Source organism: Mastacembelus armatus, chromosome 17, assembly GCF_900324485.2.
Source record: "Mastacembelus armatus chromosome 17, fMasArm1.2, whole genome shotgun sequence".
NCBI lineage: Eukaryota > Metazoa > Chordata > Actinopteri > Synbranchiformes > Mastacembelidae > Mastacembelus > Mastacembelus armatus.
This window is the reverse complement of record NC_046649.1, coordinates 16,482,821-16,507,293: the sequence shown is the minus strand read 5'-3', so window position 1 is coordinate 16,507,293 and position 24,473 is coordinate 16,482,821. Positions and strand designations below refer to the sequence as shown.

Below are 24,473 nucleotides of genomic sequence, written 5' to 3'. Positions count from 1 at the left end.
CCAAACTGTCAGACTGTTCCTTTCTTTAAATCTTGCATGCGCTTTAATTTTCACACATTCTACCTTTACGTACATAGTTCTACCAACGTATAGTGTGGAGAATAATTCATTAATGGCGAGGAATGTGAAATTTTAGTTGATACTACCATGTCTCTAATTCTGTAACGCAAGACACTTCAGTTCATTCAACGTATGAAAGTATATCCCAAAGGCCGAACAGAGCACTAGATAAATTCCATGAGGTTTTTTGCTGTGAAAGTGTTGGTGCTTAGTTCCATAAGGAAGTCCTATGGTGCCTGATACAGTGATACAGTGTAAATGAAGTAATTCACATAGGAAGACGGAGAGTGTACATAATGGCTGTCTAAAGTGGTGGATGTTGTTTTATGAGATGTTTATTATCATTAATGGAACCTGATTGTCAGTCTCTTTTTTGTTTTGTTCTGCCAACAATGATCAAGGGGCTGGCTACCATGTATGAGTTGGCATTGATGAAACAAGGAGAGCTGACTGGTGGCAAAGCTTTCAGTAATGCACTGCATGACGGATTTTAACTTCATGTTCCTATGAAATGTTGGTGTCTTGTTCCGCCAAGTGTCCATTGAGTAGCATGTGTCTCTTCAGCATCATCATGTCCTCAACCTTAACATACTTTGTAATCTGTAGCACCAAGGACATGTTTGTGTTTTCTTATAGGATGCTGCATTTCATTTTGTACCCTTCATAAAAAGAAATAAAACAAGAAGAATTCTGTTCAACATGTGCAGCAATAAGATTTTAAATTAAAGAAGTGTCTCTACAGTATATACAGTATAAGTATTAGTATATGCACATTATCAACATGAGTGTAATATGCTGTATTTAATAAATTATTAAACAGTTTAGGTCCATTTGTCTTCTGACTTCACTGCTACTGCTTGTAATGCATTTTCTCAACAAAGTACAGCAAATTGCTTGACTGACCATGTGCTGCGGGTTACAATAACCCATTGCATTTTGTCAGCAATTCTCTTTCTTTCTTTCTTTTTCTTTCTTTCTTTCTTTCTTTCTTTCTTTCTTTCTTTCTTTCTTTCTTTCTTTCTTTCTTTCTTTCTTTCTTTCTTTCTTTCTGTCTACGTCAATGGTGATTTACACATACTGAACACAGATGATGTTGGACGTGGACAGAAGTTCACAAGAGGTGTTCGACTCAGCCTTCAGTCACAGATCCATATTACTGTCTGCCAAAGGAGATGGTTTACTGCATGACCAGCTTGTCACTGCAGAGTCACATTCCCTCTCTTCTCACATCGCAGTATTGGGTTTTGGTTCATGGCGTTGACTCACTCCACAGTCAGTGGCTTAGCTGCTGATAGGATACATCAAAGACAAACTGTAATCCTCCAGCACTTCAACTCTAAACCAAAAAACACAAATATGGTTTAAGTTACAAGGTTTATGGAAGCCAGGGAGTAATTAGAGTACACTGCCAAAACGCACGTGATTCATTCTTGCTGACCATCCATTAAAACCAATAGTGGTTTAACACATTTTAATGATATAAAGAAAATATTTCACACTACAGTGCTGTGTTTAATCATGTCAGTATTTGAAAGTAGTTTAATATTAACTACTGCACTGCCCGAGGACTCAATAACTGAAAGAAATCGGTCAAAGGGAATTATCAAGGGACTCTTTCACTTTTTTCTTCAAAATATCCACTGAAGTATCAGCGCATGTCAAACAAATGGAAACTGTATCACAAAAAAAATTACAGCATAATGAAGAGAAGCCAAAGAAAGCCAATCTGGGCCTGCGTAGTTATTGTTATAAAATAGTCAAGTAACCCTTTGCCCACTTTATAATCATTGGTATTACTACACATTTAACACAATTTGTTGCAGATGAATCAAGTTGGGAGATGTAAACTCTTTTGAGACTTTCCTCTTTTTGTCTTTCCACAAGATCTTTCTTCTTTTCCAAAAAGAAAAACTATAAGGTGCAAAAATCAGCATGCCAGCCCCTTTGTCCTCTCTCCCTTATCCTATCCTGTCTGCAGCTGGCTGAAAATAGCTCCGTGTTATATCACACAGGGGCTGTAGGTTGATGGAAGGTGTTCTCTAATATTACCTTGTAGGAGCTGAAATAGTGTTGTCCCTGGTCTAACAATGTCCCTGTACCTTTACTGGGAAGTCAGAAAAAGTCCTAGCATGCATTATAAAGCAATACTTTTTTAAGATAGTGTTGGGGTGATTATGCATAGTTAGAGTTGTTTACAGAAATGTTAAGGAGAGACAAATATCAGGAGAGGTCTGGGATTTACTCTTTGATAGAATTAAATGGTCTAGGATTGAAATAATCAGGAGGAAGTTAGAGGATTATTAATTAATAAAACAATAAAGAAAAGACACTGATTAAGATTTGAATATCAGAACACAGTGTGAAATAGTAGTTAGTTGGGAACATCATAAACAGTCATCAAAACAAATGGAAATCATTCATCTGAAGCTCTTCTGGGAGTATGTCTGTGCAGAGAGCTCATTTCAACTTTGTTAACCTCAGGATGTCCACTAGTATTTAAAATAACGCTGTGGGTTTAAATTATCTCTATATTCAGATCTGGAATATGTTACATCCTATTTGTGCTCCTGTTACATGTCGTGTTTACACAATTTCAAGTGAAAACCATAAAAAAGCACACACATAAATTTAGAAGTCATTTTATTACATTCAGAAATTTTCAACAACAATAGCATAGCTCTAATGTCAAATGTTCACAGCCGGCAACCACAATTGTAAGCATGAGGTAGATCACTTAGACACTGGGACTACCACTGGGCTGCACATGGTGACCAAACACATTTTAGCGAAGATTGTGAAAGCAAGTTGCATATTAAGTGTAATACATTCTATAAACTACTGGAGTTTGACAAAAACATCGATTTCCAGTGTTGTATTTGGACTCACTCTGGGGGTTTGAGGAACTTAACTGATTTGTTTTGCTTATATGGAAATTATTTTTATGCTGGCAACCTTTATAGTGCAAGTTCACGTTTCCTACCCCCCTTGGACATTCAGTGGATTGAATCATTCTTTTGGGTCTTGTGCAAAACCTTCATGGATGGTTTTGAAGGGGTCACGCTCCCTTGGTTTAAGTGAGTTCAGCATGCCGTAAAATATTAACACTTCATTATGATTATCAGTCCAAAAATGCTTGTCAAATAAATAAGAATCCCTCGCGGACCCAATTTTCATTTTCAATAAAAATCCAACACAAGAACAGGAGCGGGTACAGACATATGGTTATAGACACATCTAGGTAGATTCTTCTTGCCTTGCAACATAACATAGGAAAGACATAATGATCAAAATATACTGGAAAAACATATTCAAGGCTAAAAAAACAGCAGTAACCCTCAGTGGTTAAGGGGAAGTTAAGGGGATGATACAATATATTAATAATGTAAACAAAGCTTTAAACAGTACAGTTGCCCAAAATCCAATCATTTGTTCTTGCTTCACTTCACACACAAAAAAAAAAAACATTTCTACACCTCACAGTTAAATGGTTTCTTCAATCTCATTGGTCCAAAAAATGTCATGACTGTGTCAAATGTCCCCTAAGGAATATTCTTTGGATAACCCTGTGTAATTTCAAGTATAAGTACAGTTTGTACCCTTTTCTGATTACCCATTAAGACGACAGAAGAAGAATTTAAGGTTTGGATGGTAGACAAGACCATGAAAATACAATTAGCTTCAGAGCATGAACAGGATAACAGGAGGTGAAATCCAGGCACAGTCAACAACAGAATATTTGGCAGTGAAGAGGCTTGTATTTACAGACTGTGATTATGCTTAAAATACCCATTATTTAAGTCACTCAATACCTTAATGCAAAATATATGTCATTTAGAATATACTTTTATGTTGCATGCACAGTAACAGATGAGTTGTAAAAATAAAACCTTGGTGAGTCATCTACGTCTGTTTTGGACAATTGATTGACTTCATAGTTGTATATTCATAACATTAGTAACAGTAACACACTACATTCTTGAATAAACACAACTTGAATTTTGCTTTAGTTGTGAATATAGTCTTAAGTTAACATGAGAGTCATATAACAGTTAACAGTTAGTCTACCACAGGTCATTGTGAGAAGGATTATCAATCAATATTTCAGAGGCACAGTTTGTAGTAATGTGCTAGTTCAAAAACTCACTTCCTGTTTGAATCCCACTGGTGTTACAGTTGAATGTAATACTCTTGACAGCTGAAATCCCATATAGAGAAGTCTATATGTTTATATTTGTTTAACAATATTAGTTTCATTTTTACAGTTGATGAGCTTCATGGTATTTGAGAGGGAGAGCAGGCGAGAAGGGACCTGGAGAGTGAAGGGAAAAGGCAAGGTGCAGCTGAGGATGTCTTTGGTGCCAACATAAGTTAATGCCAAGGATATACAGTGAATAGGGAGACAAAGATTTACCTCTCCCTTGGATTTCCCTTAAAACCCTGAGATGAACATATCTGTCCAGGATGTGACATACTGATGTCCATGTACGCATACAATCTTCAAATAGTCACATTATTGATTGTGTCCATTTTTTCACAATACAACTACAATGCAAATAAAGTTCTGCTCCAGCTGTACTTTTTCCCCCACAGCAAAGTCTTTTTCAGTAGAACACAAGTGGAGACAAACCTAGCTACAAGCTAAAGTTTAAAAAAAAATGCACTGACCCTCTTCAGAGTCAGGTATAGTGCACTGTGGTAGTACATATGAAGAAACGTGACATTAGTTGGCCATGTGTCTGCTTGTGGGGCACCTCAGGTCTTGTGCGCCACTATATCCCCTCTGTCCTTCCAGTGGGATGGAAAGAATTGCGATTACCGGCTGGTTTGGAATCCAATCTACCCTCATTTCTAAATGTGTTTCTGCAGCCGAGCTGCAGACCCAGGTATACGTTCAGACATGGCGGCCAGTCAGAAAGTACAGGGGCCGGTCCTCACTGCAGTTGGCAGTTTGAAACTCATCCCGCAGCCGAAACTGCCACTGGTCCTCCAGCTCTAGTCGAACGATAGTCTGTCGGAGTGAGCTTCGGTCCTGGCAGATCACACAGAGGGTGGCGCCTGTGGACACAGTCAGGATCAAAAGTTAGATGGCAGATCCGAAAGTGTAGCTCAAAAATACAATAATATCTGAAAGGGTGCCATCTGAGGCTCACACATTTGGGGCAGCATCACAGCAATGTTATCTTATGACCTTGATATGAAATCCCACGACAACAATAACAACATAGTATAATAGTAGTGTAATAGAATAACTTCAAATAGAGAACATGAGGACAGAAACAGCAGCATTAACTATGACTACACTGATGAGTCACCTTTGAAGAAGCGGAATTTCTTGAGGAGTCCAGAGGCAACGAAAGAGTCACAGAGGTAAAGCAGAAGGCCACTGAACACCAGGCCCTGATAGTTCAGGTTGGTGGAGTGCGGACGGGAGTTGATGTAGCACACAGTAATCTGTGACAAATGACAAAACAAGATAAAATGTACTAATTCCAGTCAATCAAACTGAAGGAGAAATGAAATGCACATCTTTAAGGTTAAAATGAATGAGATAATCCTTATGAAGCCTTAAGAATCTCTGTGTGGAGCTATTGGGGTCAGGTAAATGTATGGGTTTGCATGGTGTGCAACTGTGCATCATGATTTATTTCCATTAAAGGAGAAAACACAAAATGTGTTAGGTATGCAGATAATGAAGTTGTGCAAAGGATCTAGGCTTGTACTACGTCATATGCAGTACAAATGTGCATTGTTAGCATTTATTTTTTGCACATGTGAGCTGTCAGAATGTTCTGAGCAAAACAGATGGTAAAATCATATAACGTCTTTCTCTGGGAGTTAGAACGTTTCAGCAAGCTTTTCTTATTTTTTTGTAATACTTAACACTTTAATGACACCAATACCACAGTAGTACAGGACATTCAAATATGTGAAAGTCAGTATGACTGTGAAGGGATTTTCACAGTCATGTTGCTGTTTTTCTGTAAGCTGAAGGGATAACGCTAACAGTCTCCTCTCTTTTGACTGCAGTCACCTGGGAGCTCTTACCTCCGGGCTGAGACTGAGGTAGCTGTCGATGGACAGAACTGGGTTGTCCCTGTTCTGAACAGCCTTTGGAAACAGTTTGTGGCTGCAGCTCTGCAGGAATCTTTCCAGCAGGTACTGGGCCGGAGCAGCCAGGAGCGTCTGCTCACTGTCTGGGGCACAAACATACTGGGACGGGATGATTGGAGTGGGATTTTCTATTTCCTGGAAAGAGAAGGTTTATATGATGTTTCATACTACAAGGAAAACCACTGAAAAATAGGCCTAATTCGTGTGAAAAAGACACCTACCACGAGTTTAGGTTTGACCATAAAGTCTTTGTTGCCCCCAACTGGAATGTGTTTCTTCATCAGACTGAAGTAATTGAAGCGACACAGCATCAGCCCACTGCTGTTCGCCCGTAGATTAAAGTCCACCTCCTCGCAGTTATACCTGCTCACAGGAGTGCAACAGCAATGTCAAACCATGAAAACACTTCCCTTTTACTTCATGTGTGACTGAGTGACACAATCCTCGACTAACTTACCGATTAAGGTCATACTGAACATTCTGTGTCAGGTCCACATTGAGCATGATAAAGTCGTGGAGGTGACACCGGCTGAAAGGTTGGCTGGGAGGCTTCTGAACGAGGCTGCTGCTCCACTTGTGAGTACCGCACATTGCGTACAGCGAGAGCTTTGGTGTGGTTTCCATGTGCTGCAGCACAGTCTTCAGAGACACGTTGGTGAAGGTTGAGCTTCCATATGATGACTCACTGAGACAGATTGGGTAGCCAAACACGACAATAACTTGTTTTAAGACAAAGTTTAAGAACCTTTATTAAATATAGTATTAAATACATAAAAAGAGATAACTGGAGCTAAACGTTTGCCAAACTGAAGTGTCAATTATTAGGATGCTTAAGGCACAATACCTCCTGTGTCTGCAGATTTATCAAATAAACAATTACTACCTGCTATCTCCTGGCTGATGGGTGTTCCATAGCACACAGGAATCGTCCATCATGACGATGAAAGGCCATACATCTTGCCTTTTGACACCTTGCTCCTCCAGTCGGTTTCTCTCCAGCTCCAGGTTATGATACGACAGCTCTTTGATCATGAATCGTGCAGCACCTTCAACAGACAGTAGCATGTGTCAGTTTTTCTTTTTTACTTTCTACTTTCTCCACATACACCTACAATGCTTTCAGAACCAGTACGAAGTGTACTGGTTTTGTCCTGATCAGATATGTTGCATGTAGCTTATTATTGACACTGAGGGTCATAGTAAAAAAAATGGATAAGCTGGACAAGGGTTTGTTAAAGCCATTCATCCCTTTTGCCATCTATCCATGAGCAATTTAATTTAGTTTTGTCCATTTCAGACAGGTCATTCACTTTATAAATTCTCTTCTGACTACTGGGCTGTGACTGTTTAATCTTTTACCTATAACAAACAAACTGTAAAATATGACTCAGTGTCATAAATATATAATCACTGATGTACACTCATTGTAATAAACAACTAATTATCAGCACAGAGATAAGTTGCTAGGTGATATGGAGTCAGTGGTGCACTGCAGAGGTTTAATAGTTTTACCACTTCATGGAGCAATGTTTTATGAGTTCATAAGAATATGAATATGCACATGTGCCCATACGGGTGATGTGATACCATTCTACCATTGGTTTAATGCTGATCGACGTCTGGTGGTGATTAAAATAAATATTTCAACACATCTCAGTTTAGTCATGCCAGGAAGCCGCTCACCAACTCCAGCGTTATTGAACATAGCCGGCAGGACGAGCAAGATGTGGTTGGGCCAGTACTTCCTGTAGTGGGGCATTTCTATTTGCTTAACCACTAGAACATGCAAATGAGTGGCACCCTCCATGGCATGGAAAATGTTGAGCAGACCATGTTCTTGGCGTCCTGTAGTCGGGGTGAAGATTGGACTCTTCAATCGATCAGAGTCCTAGAAATGAACACAGACCAAGAGAAAGAAAAGTAAAAACTAATGAAGATTCGAAGGCATCATTTCTGACAGTTTTGAACTTTAGCATGGAGAGATAAACACCCCCCTTCTCTCTTTAGAACTACCTTCTCACTAGTGTGTTCAGTCGTATGAGAGAATGATAAACTAACCTTAGTGGAGATAAGAGGCAGGCGCATGCTCTCCAGATGACTGCCCTGCTGACTGAAGATGAAGTGCTGCTCCTTGGCTTTGGGGATGACAAATTGGAGCTGGACCTCCTCCCCCAGCATGGACGAGCAGAAAGTGAAAGCATGAACAGTGCACTCCGACAGCTACAACACACACACATAGCCATTATTAACACAGAGAACTCACCATTAGTGATTAGTGAAATCCTAACCTGAGGATTTTTGTGCAACTATAAGTGTGCAATAAGGGAGCAACTGAGTGCAAGAGAAGTTTGATGGAAGTCTGTAAGTCTGACTTGCCTGTGTGGCAGGGCCTGCTTCACAGTAGTGGTGACACTGCTCACAGTGATGAAAGGCATTGTGGGCTGCAAACCTACTCAGACGTACTGACTTGGTCTTTCGTTTGGCGGGTTCTTGGTTCTCTCCTTCTTGTTTAAAATCTTTAAATGCATACATAAAAACCAAACATATTCACAGGTCATTGAGCAAACATTGTGCTTGTATCTACGATGACAGATTAAAATGTTCTGAGAATGCCTCAAGACTGTGTGCAGGTTTCTGCTGACCTTTTAAGCACTTTGGCATCTTCTCAGAGTAAACAGGACTGGCCTTCCTGAACTTAGGGTCTCGGGGGCAGGTGTCAAAGGGCAACTTTCGAACTTCCTCAATGTCAGGCCACTGGGTATTTACTGGAGTTGTAACCTCTGACATTTCTGGGAATGATCAGAACACAAAACTATGAGAATTAAAACTGAATCACCACCATGAAAGTCAACCTGAAATTAGTTTTCATTATACAGCTGATGTATTTAAAATCAAAGTAAGTCAAAATAAAACAGGTAAACACAATGACCCTTACCTTCCTCCGCTTCCTCTTCCTCATCATACACATCAACCTCTAACAGTCGGATGAGCATCTGAGAAAGAATACGAAGAAACTGCAGGTAGGCACCAGTTTTTCCCACCTTGCAAAAAACAAAAGACAAAAAAGCTCATCTCTGTAGTATTGCAGCAACACTTACATATAGGTATATACAAATTATTTCACATAACCCAAATTATTTTCTGTAGAAAGACAATGAAGAAATCAAGGATTTTATTTTACTGCTCAGTGTGTCATTCATTCTCGTTTTATCTTTTTTTTGTGAACAGCTGATATTCTATTACTTGTGTTTTGTTACCTGTGGGGGTCCACTGAGTAACAAGCGCCGTGGGTGTGGTACAGGTGGCGCTTCATAATCAGCATGATGCTGCCTTGTGACAGTCCACTGGCGGTAGTACATGCTCTGCTCCACCCCATGCAGGTTGGACATAAGGGGCCTCAGCGGGCTGCTCCAGGCGACATCTGCATGAGGCAGCAAGGAGAAGGAGCTCAGCTGACTCCCAGACTCCCCTGCCAACAGACTGTATGCCGCTCTGGACAGGATGATTGTTCGCGGTGACACTTGAACAGGTTTAGAGTCTTGAATATACTGTGTGGACTGGCTGGGCCTTTGGGTGGAGGAGGAAGATGGGGAGGGGGAAGAAGAGGAGGAACTGGAGGAAATGGAAGGAGGAGTTTTAGAGGCTTTGGAGGAGTTGGAGGAGAGATGGCTTCCCAGGGAATCACACTCCTGCTTGAACCCCTGTGTTACTGTGCCCATGTCCAACATGACAACACCTTCAGGTGGGCAGGCAGAGGTGGAGGGCTTCTGGAAAGAGTCGGTAATGTCAGATGAACTGACACCGTTCTCTACCAAAGAACCTAAATGAAGAGAGTAACGTGAAGAATGTAAAATAATACTTCTAATTAAAAGTAACTTCAGATGCAGTATTTAGACTAATAAAGGCCGCATGATTGCCATTTGATATGTTAGCCTCTTTAATCCTAAGATTCACTGTCTTGGTGAGGTAATGGACTCACCAGATGTTCTGGTTGCAGCGCTACCATTGCTTTGGGGTCTTTCCAGCTCATCTCCATCATTCAAGCTGGTAGTGGCCTTCTCTCCATCTGATTCCCGAGGAGCCATGGCCTTCTTGGGCTCCTGTACCACACTCATGGACACATAGCTGCAGGCCAGACCCACCTCCTGCTCCAGGGCCGTACGAGTCAGGTAGCTAGAGTCTATCAGACGCAGGTCACTGTATTTCAGAGACCTAGAACAGTATAAACGTACATAAGATTGTTGTCGACAAGGTCTTCCAGTTAATGTATAGTTCTATGTTCGCTCAGATTTTTATTTTTAAAAATGTGTTTTATGGCAAAACATTTACTTTTATATTTTCCACAATTGCTCAAAACATATTAAAAACTCAATGTAGATAAGTTAACTTTTCTGGCATATAACTGCTACTAAGAATTTACTGAGTCTGACATAACATTTACATGTGCCTCTCTTATAGACAAGATAAGATATCAGTGTGCATAATGCACACTGTGTGAATGTAAAACAACACTTGGATGCCAAACAAAAGAAAAGGCAACACCACACCTAGAGCAATTATAGATGAGCTAAAGGAAACTGCGTCGCATCCCCATGAAAAAAATTAGATTAACTGAGTCGCCGGGTGTTGTGAAGTACCTGGGGAAAGTCTCTCCAAGAGGGTCTTTCCCTGTGAGGATGACGATGCAGGGCAGCCCTTCCAGATCCTCGTAAGTGTGAGGTACCCAGTCATCATTCTCACAGCCTCTCCATGCCTGTAGTAAAACAGAAAACACAATGACTGCATTATATTTGTTCAGGTATGTTTCATTTAAAACTAGACCAGTAACACATGTAGGGCTGAACTGGACTTACATAACAAATGGGATATCTATTTTTAATATATTTGTTTTTACCTACAGTACCAGTCAAAAGTTTGGACACACTTTCCCATTCAGCGCAATAAGATAGTGACATTGGTTTCAGGGGATATATTTGGCATCTCGTGATGGTGTAAATGTGGTTTTAGACTTAGACTCAATTCTCAAAAACAGTGTGAGAAATAAAAAATGTATTCTGAGAATAAAGTCAATTTCCTGTTAAATTACTGCAGACTCCATGAAGCCCAGTTTCATTCAAACCCTGATATCTATTTAAACTTTGATGAACTTCAACGTTTCACTCACGGATCTAATTTCCTTAACACATCTTGCCTGAATAGGCCACACTAACCCTGTATAAATATTTCAACTCTTTAGAAGAAAGCATTTTTAAAGGAAACAACTCCTGTGGTTCACATCATTCTCACCCTGAGGCGGCTGATAAAGTTTTTGGAGAGGTTGAGTTCAGAGGCAGGACTTCCCAGCAGCACAGCGAAGCACAGCGAGAGCCCCAGCTTGTCCCTCACATCCTCCAATCTCTCTCGGGCCAGCATGGCAAGCTGTAGTGAGGGGATGCGGACCAGCAGCATGTGGCCCCGGCCTTGGGAGCCCTCTCTGCTTGGAGCATTGATCAGGTCCTCTACCATGGCCAGAGTCTCTGGAGTGATGTGGTCTCTCAGGGACGGGGAAGAGGTCAGCGCCATCATTGCCTCAGTGTACTGCTGAATCAGCAGGTAGCTGCGGATCACCATGCTGTGTAGGTGTGGATGTCTTCAGTAACAAATAGGAGAGTTTATTTTATGAGCTTCTCAGGGGATTTAGTTTGCCCTGACATCAATGTCACTTTTGGCAGGTTTAAGTTTCTGAATATGATTTAAAAATCTTTGCACAAGGAAAAGCTATAAAAGATGCTGTGATTTCTCAGTGTTGTCCAGGTGTTGACCTCAAACTAACCTTTCCAGCAGCGTGTGAACCATCTTCTCAAAGGCATCATCACAGCGCAGAATAGGGCTGGCCACGCCCCACTGCAGGGAGCTGCTGTAGTCCCTCAGGCCAAAGTAGATCAACTCAACGGGAGACTGCTCCCCCTGCTGGAGGAAAATTTTACATGACTGAGGCTTCACGGTCAATTGCACTCAGTAAGAGAAACATACTGCAACCCATCTTAGACAGTTGGATACGTCTGTTGGTTATTTAAGCAATTTTTATCAGTAATACTTTTTGTCATTGATAACAATGGAACATAAATCTACTTTTGAGTAGCAATATTTTCTTCCTCATATACTTTTAACTGAATGCAATGTTAAACATGCAGTATTGCAATGGCATCAGATGATTATGAGCAGAAATATTTACAAAAAACATATTAAAGTTATGATCTCTGGTAACAGTAAAGACACCCCCCACCCACCCCCAACACACACACACACACACACCCTCTTAGTATAAATGCATTTTAAGCCCACCAGGTGGAGTGGGTACACCACTACAGTTACAAATTTGAAATGTGACAACATTTAGAAACAGAGGATCTCAGATGTCAAAATATGCCTTCATAGCTTTTACTGAACCTTTCCTATTTACAGTTATGTGTTTCTAAGGCATCATGGGTGTACCAGGCACCTACCAGGCTTTCGGTGGTTGGCCAGTGAACTTCATTGCAGATGCTGATGCGGGACTGGCGGGTCTGCAGTGTATATGGAAAGCAGCTGACCTGCAGGACCAACAGGTTCATGGCATCTAGGACTTCCTGGCAGTTCACCACCCGGTCAGCCAAACCCTGCAGCTCCCCATGGCACACGGACCCTGACAGAGCACTGCAGACGGAGCAGGGTAGAGTTTTTAAACCCAGTGATCGACATATTAAATCCTGACCTACCATGATTGTTAATCACAACAACATAATAACAAAAGCTTTTAGTTATTATTTTTTCTGGTGGTGAAAACAGCATCTTTCTTCAAAAAACAAAAGATCTTCGTATGAACAGCAGTTGCGACCATCTCTGTATGAACTAAAAATCCTCACACATGCCATCAAGACAAAATATAATGTTTAAATAACAATAAAAATTGAGTTCTCAAATTATATTATTATCCTGTATTTTACCAAAAGGTTAAAGACTATCTGTGTTTGTTTCCCCTTTCTGGCAGCTGTTCTACCCTTTCCACTTTAATCAGTCTGAAAAGGACAAGGCTACATTTACAGCCATAACAATTCATATTTTCACACAGCTTTGATTTATCAACAGAGCAAAACAATGGCACATCCTGTTGTTTAAGTGTGACTTTTTTGTGTTTCTGGAGTCCACGTACCTTGTGAGGTCGACATGTGAGTTGTCATGGATAAGGACGAACAAGGTGTAGGGGTTCTGTTTGACTTTCCTCATGAAGGCCTCCATCTTGGTGTGAACGTCACCATCCAGACGCACCACATACTTATCTGGTTTCTGGTGGGCTGAGGAGGCGTCTTCAATTCCCAGGTCAACAAGCACTCCTGAGCAAGTAAAAAAAAAACATACACACACACACACACACAAAATGAATGAAGCTGAGACTCAGCTGTTTAATATAATTATATATTGTAATCACAACCTAATGATACTACACTGCTTGACCTCTGGAATATACAAACCTGATTGTCGAATGCGCTGTGCTGTCTGGTGCACCAGAATGTGAGATGGAGGGACCAAAACAAGAAAGTCCACTTTACAAAATCTTCCCAAATCCAGGTTCTGGGTCCCCGAGTCAGCAATTGAGCAGACTTGAGTGAGAAGGCTGCGAGCCACCCTCAGCTGAGTCGGATAGATCTGGAAAAATTTATTAAACAGCTCTGCTGCAGAAAAACACAGAAGAAGAAAACTAATATTTAATATATTTGCCACTATAATCCACAGCACACAAATAATTATTTTAAGTAATTCTGTTTAAAATATGGAAAAATTTGTTACCAATTAAAAACACTGCAGTACAGTTAAACTTCAGTTTTCGACTAACAAGAGATAAACAACCCAATCTGTAATTGAAACACTCATGTGCCAGACACCAGCAGAATGTGGAGTTTAGTTTAATCACCACAGAGGTCAGCAACATACTGAGGAAAATTTTGATGCCTTGGTTATATAAAGCTTAGTCCCCAACGTAGTGGGTGAGGATTGGCAGTAAGATACAATACCAGGAAAAGGTTTGGACACATTTTCCTGCTGAATTGAATGTAAGTGTGTCCAAAATGGTACCATACGTTTCAGGAGTTATTGATAAACAGAAAAAAATAACACATTACACAAATTATGCTTCTATATTTTTATGTTTTTATTTTTTTCATGTTTATTTGTTTAAATTTCTACCTCGTATGTGAACCAAGCAGCTCAGTTTAGACAGTGAGTACAGCCTAACCTTTCTCTGATGGTGGTGATATGCTGGCAGACTCCTGGGAGTGTATGTGGTCAGTGACATCGCCCTGAAAGGGCTGGATGACCTGTCCCTTCCGCCTACGTTGGTATCGCACCAGCTGCTTGTCCAGATTGTCCCCTAAAAACAACCAGTCGCACAAAGACACAGAGCCACTGATTCAAGTTACAGCTGCACCAAGATAATCCCTTTAAGATAGTCATACTGTACATTCATGTTTTAATATGAACACACATATCAGTCATATCACCAAACACTCATGTGTGGCACAATGTATGTTAATCTCTGTACTGTTCGACCTGTGAACATGCAACATTAAGTTTATAGATTGAATAAATCCTGTGATGTATATATATATATATATATATATACATCACACAATGCACTATTCATATTGTAATTTAGAATTTAAAAATAAGGGGTATGACCAATATTGTCTTACACAATGATTTACGGTATGAAACAGAAACAAAAATAAAAAGTCTTTTATTAATGAATGTTGAATAGGTAATACTGCTTCATCCAAATAAACAAAATCACTTTATTACTTCCATCAGACAATAAGCAAAACAAAGAGCATGTTATGTGGATGTGGACTCACCTAGCGAGGTGGTTTTGAAGTGAGATGTCAAGATGCTGACTTTCCCTGTGATGAGCTCATAGCTGATTTCCTTCAGAAACTCATTAGTTGTCAGCATGCCTTCAGCTAAGGCCCGTGCTTGGTACTTTCCTGTGTCCAATACACAAGTTAAGATTAGATTATTTCCATTGAATTGACTTGAATTTGTTTGACTTTGGACAAAGTAATAAGGTAACCGGATTAAATAAATCTAGATTCTGAAATGCATCAGGCAGAAAGCAATACTCACCCAACACAAGTACACAGAACTCTGTGCCGGTCATTTTAGAGGCGCATATGATGACCACGTAGGTGGGCAAGCACTGCTGGTGGTGAGGACCCTCGCTAAGAGAACGTAGTGACTCTGAGATGCCCTCTCCCAAGGAGTTATGGGTAACCACAACTTGGACGCTGCCGCCAGAGACGCTGGCTTCCAGCCGAGCCAACCATGGCAGCTGGGAGGGGGCAATGGCAGGACCCCCGGGACAACACAGCATGGCTTTCAGAACTATCTGTTCCAGCTCCTCCCTCAGAGGGATCTGCTCTGAGCCTGCAGGAAAAAATGCAACATTTCAGTAAAAAGACAGAAGAGAGAGAGAGAGCTTTCTTAGCATGACTTTGTGTTTGCTGCTTACCTAAACGTGCAAGATACTGTAAAGTGAGCAGAATCATTGTGTCGACACTGAGTAGTTGGCTGCTGTTAAGACCCAAACTCTCCAAGGTTTTCTCTGATAGATGGCTGCTCTTATAGCAGCTGACCAACAGGGGGCTCACCACTATATCCCCCACATTCCCATAGAAATAAGGTAAAGTGCCATGCCCTAAAAGAAAATTATCATCAGCTTCAATTGAAACATAAAGGAACTAAAAATATGTGATAATAAATAACCAAAGAAGAACTATGAATTGATTCTCCTGAATTCTAAACGTTTTGTATGATATAAGTCTAACTTTATTATTTTTTCAACATATTCTACAGGCCCTGGTTGATGGAGATTCACTGAAGGATTAAGTTAATATACAGTATAAAGAAAGAGCAGAACACTAAATTAAAGCATGTACCAATGAGGATGACAGGGCGAACTCCTGAAGAGTTGAGTAGGCTGTTGGGGATGATGACCGTCTCTCCGGTGGTGACAGGTTGTGGCTGAATGACAGCAGCTACCGGTGGCTGAGCGGAGGATGCTCCTAACACAGAACCTGTAGGGAAATAAAGAAAGCATATATCAATATTAGAATTAGTCAATATTTGAATTAGTCACTCACAGCTAAGTTGCTGTGTTTTCACACTATCCATAAAACATTACATTAGTTGTATCTGTGGCTGTTGTACTGTGGTCACGGAAATATTGCAAATGGAAGACAAAAGTGAGAAAAGAAAGTTTATTTGAAATGATGGTAGTATAAGCATGTAATCACAGTTACATGATGTGGCAGGAATATTTCTTAATAATGCAATCACAATCACTCTACAATTATTTCTGCTACAAACTATCTAGCCCTGTCTTCATGGAGATGCCTGGTGGTCTGGTAAATCATCCCTAACAACGAGACGATGTCATGGACGTGGCATCCTTGTTCTCCAACGAGGCAGAGGGGAGTGGGGTTGTAAACTGCATAGCTTATGCTGCTAAGAGCACAGAAACATGTGACACACACAAAAGTTAAATAAGTGAAAGAGGAAGCACATGACATGAGCAGGTCAATTTACAACACAGTTCACTCAGGGTCATTCAGAATATGTGACAGTTCCAAAGCCATGGGGATCAAGAACTGACCTGGCGAACAAACAATTGGTCGGATGGCTGGAACAGGTACGGCTGTTGGTGGAACAGGCACCAATGAGGTGGGATTCCAACTCCGATGGCGCTTCTTTGGGGGACCTGAGTTCATGGCAGAAGATACTAACATGGAAAGCAGACACAGAGATCAATGCCAAAATAGAAACTAGAGCACAAGAACCTGATAATAATAACACTATATGCTTTTACAGATATGTGAGTTTATTGTTAGAGAAAGGGAGAAGGGCTTACCCGGACTGTCTCCTAAATCAGCTGTGCGATATCCCTGACCCTGAGGCCCTAGGGAAACTTGGGACGGGCTCATTAAGGGAGAACGCCCATCAACGCCTAAACCATTAGTCGGCCCATTCACCCTCAGAGCTGTGGGTACTGAAAACAAACACACATGCACACATTTTACAAAAACAGTTAAGACTACATTTAATAGACTATGTATTCAGTGACTGTGGAAATAGGACTAATAGGCTGTAGAGAGCTATTAGTATGGCAACATGCTCATAATGACAATGCTCACATGCTGATGTATAATTTATATTATGGTCCCCTTTCTAGTGTAAAATGTTAGCAAGTCAACAATTGCTAAGTAGCATTAAAAAATACAATGCAGCTACTATTATTATTAATTTGTATACATTTTGACCTGATGGTGGCTACAGTCATATTAGTGGCAAATAAATAAATAAGTACATAAATAAATATTGCCCTAACTGCAACTGTCTGCAATATATAAAAATGAGTCAGTACTAACAATTGCTTATTGATTTCCTATACATGAATGTCTATTGCCAATGACCGAGTTGGACAGTTTCCAATCTCATATTCACTGTGTATGCAATACACTAAAACACTGATTGGTATGTGTAGCCTGTGTTTGTCAATACCACAACCTTGTAAAGGGGCTAATGGATAGCAAGGCCCTAAAAAGTCATTACAGGAGTCCTTCCTTTTGGCATTGATTGATGTGTAAACACAAGTGCACGCTCGTATATGTTTGTGTGTACATATTATGTGTGTTTGTTTGTGTGTGTGCATCTAAGCAGGCCATAGCAGAGGTTAATCTTGCTCCATGACCAGTCATGGCTCCATCCACCCTCCGCTGAACGACGTAAAAAAAAAACTTGTCGCTAGGCAACCCCTTTCAGCATCAGTACAAGGCCACACTTGTGTCACTGACAATAAGACAAAGACCTATTAGCATCTAAATGCTCAAAACCCGATGCAACTTGGACTAATATAAACACAGTCTATGTTATCATCTCTGTTTCTTACAGTATAACTATCATAACATAGAGTGAGGTTAGATTTAAATTAGTCAATAGAACCATGAAAGATTTATTGATGCAATGAGAAAGAGCTTCACCTATTGGTAGAATCTTGTTTCCAGGTGTGGATGCCAGAGGTTTGAGGAAGCTGCAGTCTCTGCCAAGGTCCTGATTCCCAAAAAAGACACCAGATGCTTGAGTTGGTCTTGTAGGTGGAGAATCTAAAAAGAAAGAAGTATAATATTATCAAAACACATAAAACATTTAGCAACTTTCAGAGCTCAAAATTAAACTTAACCCCCACCCTTCCTTGGACATTTGGTTAACTTTGGCTTTAATGTATCAAACAAATTCTCTTCTGTGTGTGCATCCAAATTGCATTGCAACTATAACGCCTTGATTTAGGAATCATTTTAGGATAACCCGGGAGTTTTGTTTGGAGACTGGAGGTGCATTTTGCATAGTCTAACACCTTGGCCACCTTGGTGTGTTGTCATATTTCAACCAAAAACGAGCCCTGCAGCAACAGCTCAACTGTTTAACACAACATGAATGTGTGCGACATTAATGTCTGCTTACAGGCAGCTCCCAGGTTCAGAACAAATCAATACACAGGATCAATTGACAAGGGAACAGATGCGCTTGTTGTGGGAGAAGTCAGGGAAGAACATCTCCTGAGATGAAAAATGCAGAATCTTTCTCATTGTAATACGAAATTCAACAATTGCTTTACCTCAGCAAGTGATTAATTGAAAATGATACTGTTGAATTAAAAAAAAAAACATCAAAAAAGTGACAAATATGTGGTTGAAAGTATAAAGAATTATTCTATTTAAAAGTCTAACATTGCCTTTAGATATTACTGATATAGTCTACTGTAATGTACTTTAGGGTCACAACTGTTGAGCCACAGCTATTGATAAATGACTACTAAGAGACCAGAATATAACAAAATGAGATGAAACAAAAAATGTCTCCTCTTTGTTATGACCTGACTCATAAACAGCTGAATAAAGTGCAGGGGATCAGGCCTCAGACTATGCTCACCTCATAAATATCAGGGCTTAGCCACAACAACCTCTCTCTACAGTTAACATAATACATTTTGGTGAAATACATATATTTAAGATAGTTAGGAATAACTAGTTGCTAGAAAGGTATTTTACACATTTTTAGTTGAATTTATAATACCTGCACTATACTATATTGGTTAAACCAATATTTACTTGTTTTTGTACAGAACTGGATTGCTAAATCTTACAATGAGTGTATCTCTGCCGTGTGCAGTCTCACCTGAGAGGGAAAAGGGAGAGGAGCTGTGTCCGCTGATGCCTCCGTTTTCTTTACTGCTGAGAGAGGAGGACGAGCTGGGTTTGGAGGCTGACGCACTGCTGGAGAACTGACGGGTTTTACAGTCTGAGAAGACACAAAGAAGAATGACAAAAACTCAGCATGCAATATATAAAAGCACATCATTAGCCAAAAAAGATGCAAAGGTGTAACATGCAGAGATTTGAAAACGCTTAGATTTGAGATTGTATTTTTACCTTTCCAGCAGATGAGGGATCCTTTGCACAGAGCACCCTGAGAATTCTTCACCAGGTAGTATTTTAAGTGCTTCTGCTTCTTGGGCTGGGTGGATAACTTCAGGTTGATGTGGTTTGAAAACTCAGTGAAGTATCTGAAACCCTTTTCACCACAGCCCACACAGTTTCCTGAAAAACCTGGAAGGTATGAAACAAAAATGTAATTATTGTGTTATTTTACAAACATAACAATTATTCAAGTTCCAGTGCAGTGTATGAGTAGCTCAAGCTAATATGTATTTTGTACTCCAGGAAGTTTAAAACTTCGCTCTTGGAAACAGACCCACCTAAAAGTGCATTTTTCCCATTCTCGTCAGGCAAAAAGCGTCGGTCCACAGCACACACCAGGATATGCTCTGGGATGCTGGGAGACTTGGCGCCGACCAGTTCAAAGCCTGGTGGGACTTCAATGGTCTCCGTTGCAATGGAGACCAATCGGAGGTCCTTGCCGGCCTGACAGAACCCTGGGGAGAAATAATTTTCAGGTAAAAAGTGAAGAGTGAGCAGCATGTGATCATTCCATTTTAAAAGCTTAATATCTATATTTTGTTTTAAGTTGAGGTTGTATCTTTCACTGTATATTCATTACAATGTTATGATCCCAATCAAGGGCTTTTCATGCATGTGGGCTACCATCAAGTGTGCAGCAGCCATCGGGTGCAGGAGCCTGTAGGTAGGGAAGTGGAGGGCTGCTGCTGTCTGAGTCATCGTCGTCCTCCATCTCCTCCAGGTCATTGGATGAGTGGCCATTTAGTAGCTTGTGGCTGGGCGGCTCCCCACCGTGGAGGTCAGCTTTTGACTTCACATCTGATGGACAGTTTAAAACTGATTAATTTAACTTGAGCTGGATTAGAATCAGGTGTAACAGTGTATTTTAGAGGGCTGGGGAGGCTGTGGCTATTGAGGCAGAGAAGATGACCTAGAGGGTCAGTCAGCAAGTCAACAGACAAAATCTGACATTTGTCTAAAGGTATACAGCCTAAGTTTTAGTGAACCTGAAACTGCACTGCTTAGGAATCGGTATTTATTTATTTACTTAATATTCTAATGCAGCTTAAAGCCATATCATGTTTTGCTCTTTGGTGCGAGGATCCTACCTTCCATGTTACCAGAATAAGGCTCTGGCTCTAAGTAGAGCTGTGTGAAGATGGGCTGTGGGTCTCCACTGCTTGAGCGCAGCGAAGCTTCAATAGAGTTATGGAGAGCCTCTTCAAATCGAGCTGACTTAAGCTGCCCTGCGTATGAGTTCCCCATTATCTGTGGAAGCAGAGAGAAAATCAGTTCATCAGCAATTGTCTGTTGGATACCATTCAGCTGGAGCATTATTCTTTATGTGACAAACTGTAGACGTCTCCAGTGTAGGATTTGTGTCAATATTTGTATTACAGCACCAGTGCAACACTAAATGAATTTATTTTGTGATTAGACTTAAACCTGAAGTAAACGTTTTTACGTGGGGAAGGAGAGGAAACTTTACTGTGTGGAGAGATTTTATACTGCAAATGGGTCTGCTAGATCCCAAAATGCAATTCTGTCTAACATTAATGAGAAGATTACAGAGTTTTTCATGAAGCTGTTCCATGTTCCACCTTTTCCATCTTCTGTTCCATCTTTTATAACAACAAATATTACAAATTACCAGAAACCCCCAAAGATAATAGTTCTACTTAAGAGGAGGTGGAGATAAATTATGTACCCTAGCTCTGTCTTTCAGATCTGAAACATGCTGAGCTAAAAGAATTTATTGATTTTTTGATCAAGTGACCAATGTAAATTTTTCAAGTAAGAATTGAGAAACTTTACTTGTTTCAGCTTCTCAAATGGGAAATCAAGTATCTTTTGCCTTTAAGTTATATGATAGTGAATTGAATATCTTACATTGTCACTATTTACAGATATTTCTTAAACCAATCACTTTTTAGTAAAAGTGCTTCAAAACAAACTGTTTCTCCAACTCAAACATGCAGGATCTTTGTCACCCCGAACATAATGACCAAGGCCTATCTTTTTTGGCTCTTTCTCCTTCTCTGTTGTGTCAATCAGCCTGCCCTGCCCCCGTGCCTCCTCCACCACAGTCTCCAGTCCTGGACATCTGCCGAGGTCTGCTGTGTGGGCTCGAGGTTAGCTGGCTTTCTGGTGGCAGGTGGCAGCTGGACAGAGGGCTAACTCAGCATGTGGTGTCAAAGAGAAGCACAAGAGACACAGAAAACACTCCAAATGCGGTGAAAAAGTAGCACTGACCAGTGACCGGTTTTCAGTTTGTTAAAACTTGTTGCATCTGTTTTTAATACCATGCCAGTAATCAAGAGTTCAAACTGTGTGGGATAAAAGGTTTGAACAAGAAAATTATGAGATGTTTTGACTGCTTTCCTTGCACATAAGTTCAGTCTGAAATACCATCCATATTTGTCCTTGGACTATATTTGACTGGTGCAGAGTGGTCTCTCATGGCTGCCTTTTCTACCCAAACATGATTGTCAATGTGCATACCTGTTTCTTTCCATGTATCTCTACTGAAGCAGCTTTTAGGGTATAGATATTCAGCAGATATTCAGTTTATCATCTTGAAACATGAGCAGCAAATCTTATATATAGTTTTTGAATGATTTTCTGTAGATATACTTATTGATCCACTGACAACTGATTTCATCTTGGACAAAATCTATGACTTGCAATGTGAAAATAACCATTTCTAAATGTATACATTTTTTTAAATAGAATTAAATTACTTTGGTTAATTATTCTATTGATATCCAGTGGACACACACTGTCTTTTGGCCACCCTGAACCTTTCTATTTTGTCAATAATGGGGACAGGAATCAAGTTAGAGCTGCCTCTCTCCTCAGAGGTCTCATTTGTCCCACGCCTGGACAGGTTCCAGACTTTGTGTTTACCTAAAAACTTTCCTGGGGAGGAATCTGACCAACCCAGAAAAAGACAAGATTAACAGTGCTTGACTGTACCATCAAAGAGATCATCTGCTTAACAGGACAGAGCTACAGTATTTCTTGCTTAACTGATGGAGGAATATGGCTGCACAGAATAACAAAGACGGATGGTGTAAAAAAAGAAAATGAGTGTCTGAAAGTGTTTTTAAGCAGCTGCTGCCTGTTTGTTTAAGACGTCAAAGGAGGCTCCTGAGGCCACTTTGACTGACTGACCCTCAAGCCTCGGCGGACAGATTTCTCATTAACCTTGTTCAGGCCGGAGGTGAATACAGACAATGACCTTTTGTCACCTGCACAACTTAAAACAAAGCGTGACCGTGGTAGAGGTTACTTAGTGGATGTTTCTGAGGTGTGACTCAGGTGGTTGCTAAGGTCAGTTGTAGTGGCAGGATGGTATTTCAGGTGAGTCAGCGGCCACAGTCTGTTTGATGGATGGTCAAACATAATGAGTGGACTCTACGAGGGAGAAGCTGTTTAATGTTCAAAGGCTAATGGCTAGTGGTAGGGTGGTGACTTTAAAACCGCCTTGCAGTCAGTCAGATGGTCAGTCAAGGCCATTTCTCAGCTCCTGGGTGGCATTAACAGATTGCATGAATGTGACCCCAGGTCAGAATAAGCTAATCTAAGCTGCACTCAGTGGAGTGGAGATGACTGAGAGAGCGAAAATGTGAGAGCACACTGAAATAACATCTTAATTTCCACATTAACTGATAACATATGAGCAGCATATTAAAAACAAGGTGACTTACGCTGTCAGATTGTTCCCAGGCGTGAAGGGACTTGTTCACCTCTGCTACATGTTGGGTCACTACCACCCAGCAGAAAGTTTGAGCAAAAACATTTCAGTCATTGCTTTGAGAACTGGGGGAGAGAAAAGAGATCTCTGATTAGCTCACAGGCTGGCAATGTCAATGAGGCAGGAAAACTCAAATGAAAAAAATATGTTCTATCTACTGGATGATATCCTGTGACAAACTGCAGTTAGGTTTTCTTTATGCAGCCAACATTGTACTTTTTTGCATTTGTTCAAGTCACAAAAAAAAAAACATCCAAAACAAGTCATTTAGAGCCTGATTCAGCCTTCAAAGCTTTTATGCTGAAATATAAAAATAGCTAATTAGCATAATTAATTTATTGCATTTTCACATTACAGAACCTTTCCAGAATTCACCATCAAGACAATATGACACATGCAGTATTCCTTGACAAGCTAGTGGAGTCAAAACAAAACGCTGTACCAGCTTTAAGAAACCTGAAGGAAAGAAAATAACATTTTAAAACTCAGTAATGTAACATCTATGCTTTAGATAGCCTTGCACTACAGGTCACTACAATCCAAAGAACATGACCATTCACAAAATGAATGGGTGCCCTTATGGCCACTGAAACATTAAGAGCAGCTCAAACCATGACATATGTACTTACTACTACGAGGCTAAAAAGACGTTATTGGATACCATGGCCCTGGGGCTATTTTCATAAAACACAATTGGGTGTTTTAGTTTGTATCTGTGGTCATTATACACAGTCACTCTACTCTGAATGGATTTGCCAGTTACTTTGACCCTTTGACAAAGTATTGTTTAGCCACTCAGGCTCTGATGTAATAGAAGCAAAGTTCCCCTCAAAACACTGACTGTCACGATCTACCCTGTCATCACTTCTGACTGTGTGCTACTATTCTGCAAGAGAGGGAGGGAGGGAGGGACAGGCTGGTCTGGGGTCCAAGTCCTTCAAAAAGCAAGTGTACACAAGCTGGTTCAACTTGCATTTACTGACTGGAACTTATTTTGTGAATGATTAGCCAGCTTGATACAA

The 24,473-nt window shown here is 40.4% G+C and overlaps 1 protein-coding gene across 5 annotated transcripts in view; it reads right to left on the bottom strand.

Annotated features, from left to right (window-relative positions):
- Positions 1 to 2,683: 2,683 nt before the first annotated feature.
- Positions 2,684 to 24,473, bottom strand: part of greb1l (GREB1 like retinoic acid receptor coactivator) — a 37,693-nt gene continuing 15,903 nt past the window's right edge. For 2 of the 5 annotated variants that reach the window (XM_026313225.1, XM_026313226.1), the window contains exons 2-34: positions 23,405 to 23,516; positions 20,804 to 20,963; positions 20,340 to 20,513; positions 19,994 to 20,170; positions 19,668 to 19,844; positions 19,414 to 19,536; positions 18,219 to 18,341; positions 17,090 to 17,227; positions 16,835 to 16,960; positions 16,119 to 16,256; positions 15,692 to 15,877; positions 15,307 to 15,606; positions 15,039 to 15,167; positions 14,423 to 14,557; positions 13,662 to 13,862; positions 13,343 to 13,523; positions 12,657 to 12,846; positions 11,984 to 12,120; positions 11,458 to 11,800; positions 10,809 to 10,924; positions 10,151 to 10,383; positions 9,429 to 9,991; positions 9,107 to 9,212; positions 8,814 to 8,960; positions 8,548 to 8,687; positions 8,230 to 8,391; positions 7,855 to 8,059; positions 7,055 to 7,217; positions 6,629 to 6,856; positions 6,393 to 6,534; positions 6,106 to 6,306; positions 5,373 to 5,511; positions 2,684 to 5,115 (exon numbers count right to left, since the gene is read on the bottom strand). In XM_026313225.1, the coding sequence (XP_026169010.1) occupies positions 4,952 to 5,115; positions 5,373 to 5,511; positions 6,106 to 6,306; positions 6,393 to 6,534; positions 6,629 to 6,856; positions 7,055 to 7,217; positions 7,855 to 8,059; positions 8,230 to 8,391; positions 8,548 to 8,687; positions 8,814 to 8,960; positions 9,107 to 9,212; positions 9,429 to 9,991; positions 10,151 to 10,383; positions 10,809 to 10,924; positions 11,458 to 11,800; positions 11,984 to 12,120; positions 12,657 to 12,846; positions 13,343 to 13,523; positions 13,662 to 13,862; positions 14,423 to 14,557; positions 15,039 to 15,167; positions 15,307 to 15,606; positions 15,692 to 15,877; positions 16,119 to 16,256; positions 16,835 to 16,960; positions 17,090 to 17,227; positions 18,219 to 18,341; positions 19,414 to 19,536; positions 19,668 to 19,844; positions 19,994 to 20,170; positions 20,340 to 20,513; positions 20,804 to 20,960 (5,844 nt within the window). In that variant the 5' untranslated portion in view covers positions 20,961 to 20,963; positions 23,405 to 23,516 and the 3' untranslated portion in view covers positions 2,684 to 4,951. The remainder of the gene's footprint in view (positions 5,116 to 5,372; positions 5,512 to 6,105; positions 6,307 to 6,392; positions 6,535 to 6,628; positions 6,857 to 7,054; positions 7,218 to 7,854; positions 8,060 to 8,229; positions 8,392 to 8,547; positions 8,688 to 8,813; positions 8,961 to 9,106; positions 9,213 to 9,428; positions 9,992 to 10,150; positions 10,384 to 10,808; positions 10,925 to 11,457; positions 11,801 to 11,983; positions 12,121 to 12,656; positions 12,847 to 13,342; positions 13,524 to 13,661; positions 13,863 to 14,422; positions 14,558 to 15,038; positions 15,168 to 15,306; positions 15,607 to 15,691; positions 15,878 to 16,118; positions 16,257 to 16,834; positions 16,961 to 17,089; positions 17,228 to 18,218; positions 18,342 to 19,413; positions 19,537 to 19,667; positions 19,845 to 19,993; positions 20,171 to 20,339; positions 20,514 to 20,803; positions 20,964 to 23,404; positions 23,517 to 24,473) is intronic. The other 3 variants (XM_026313228.1, XM_026313227.1, XM_026313229.1) reach the window with 3 other exon arrangements.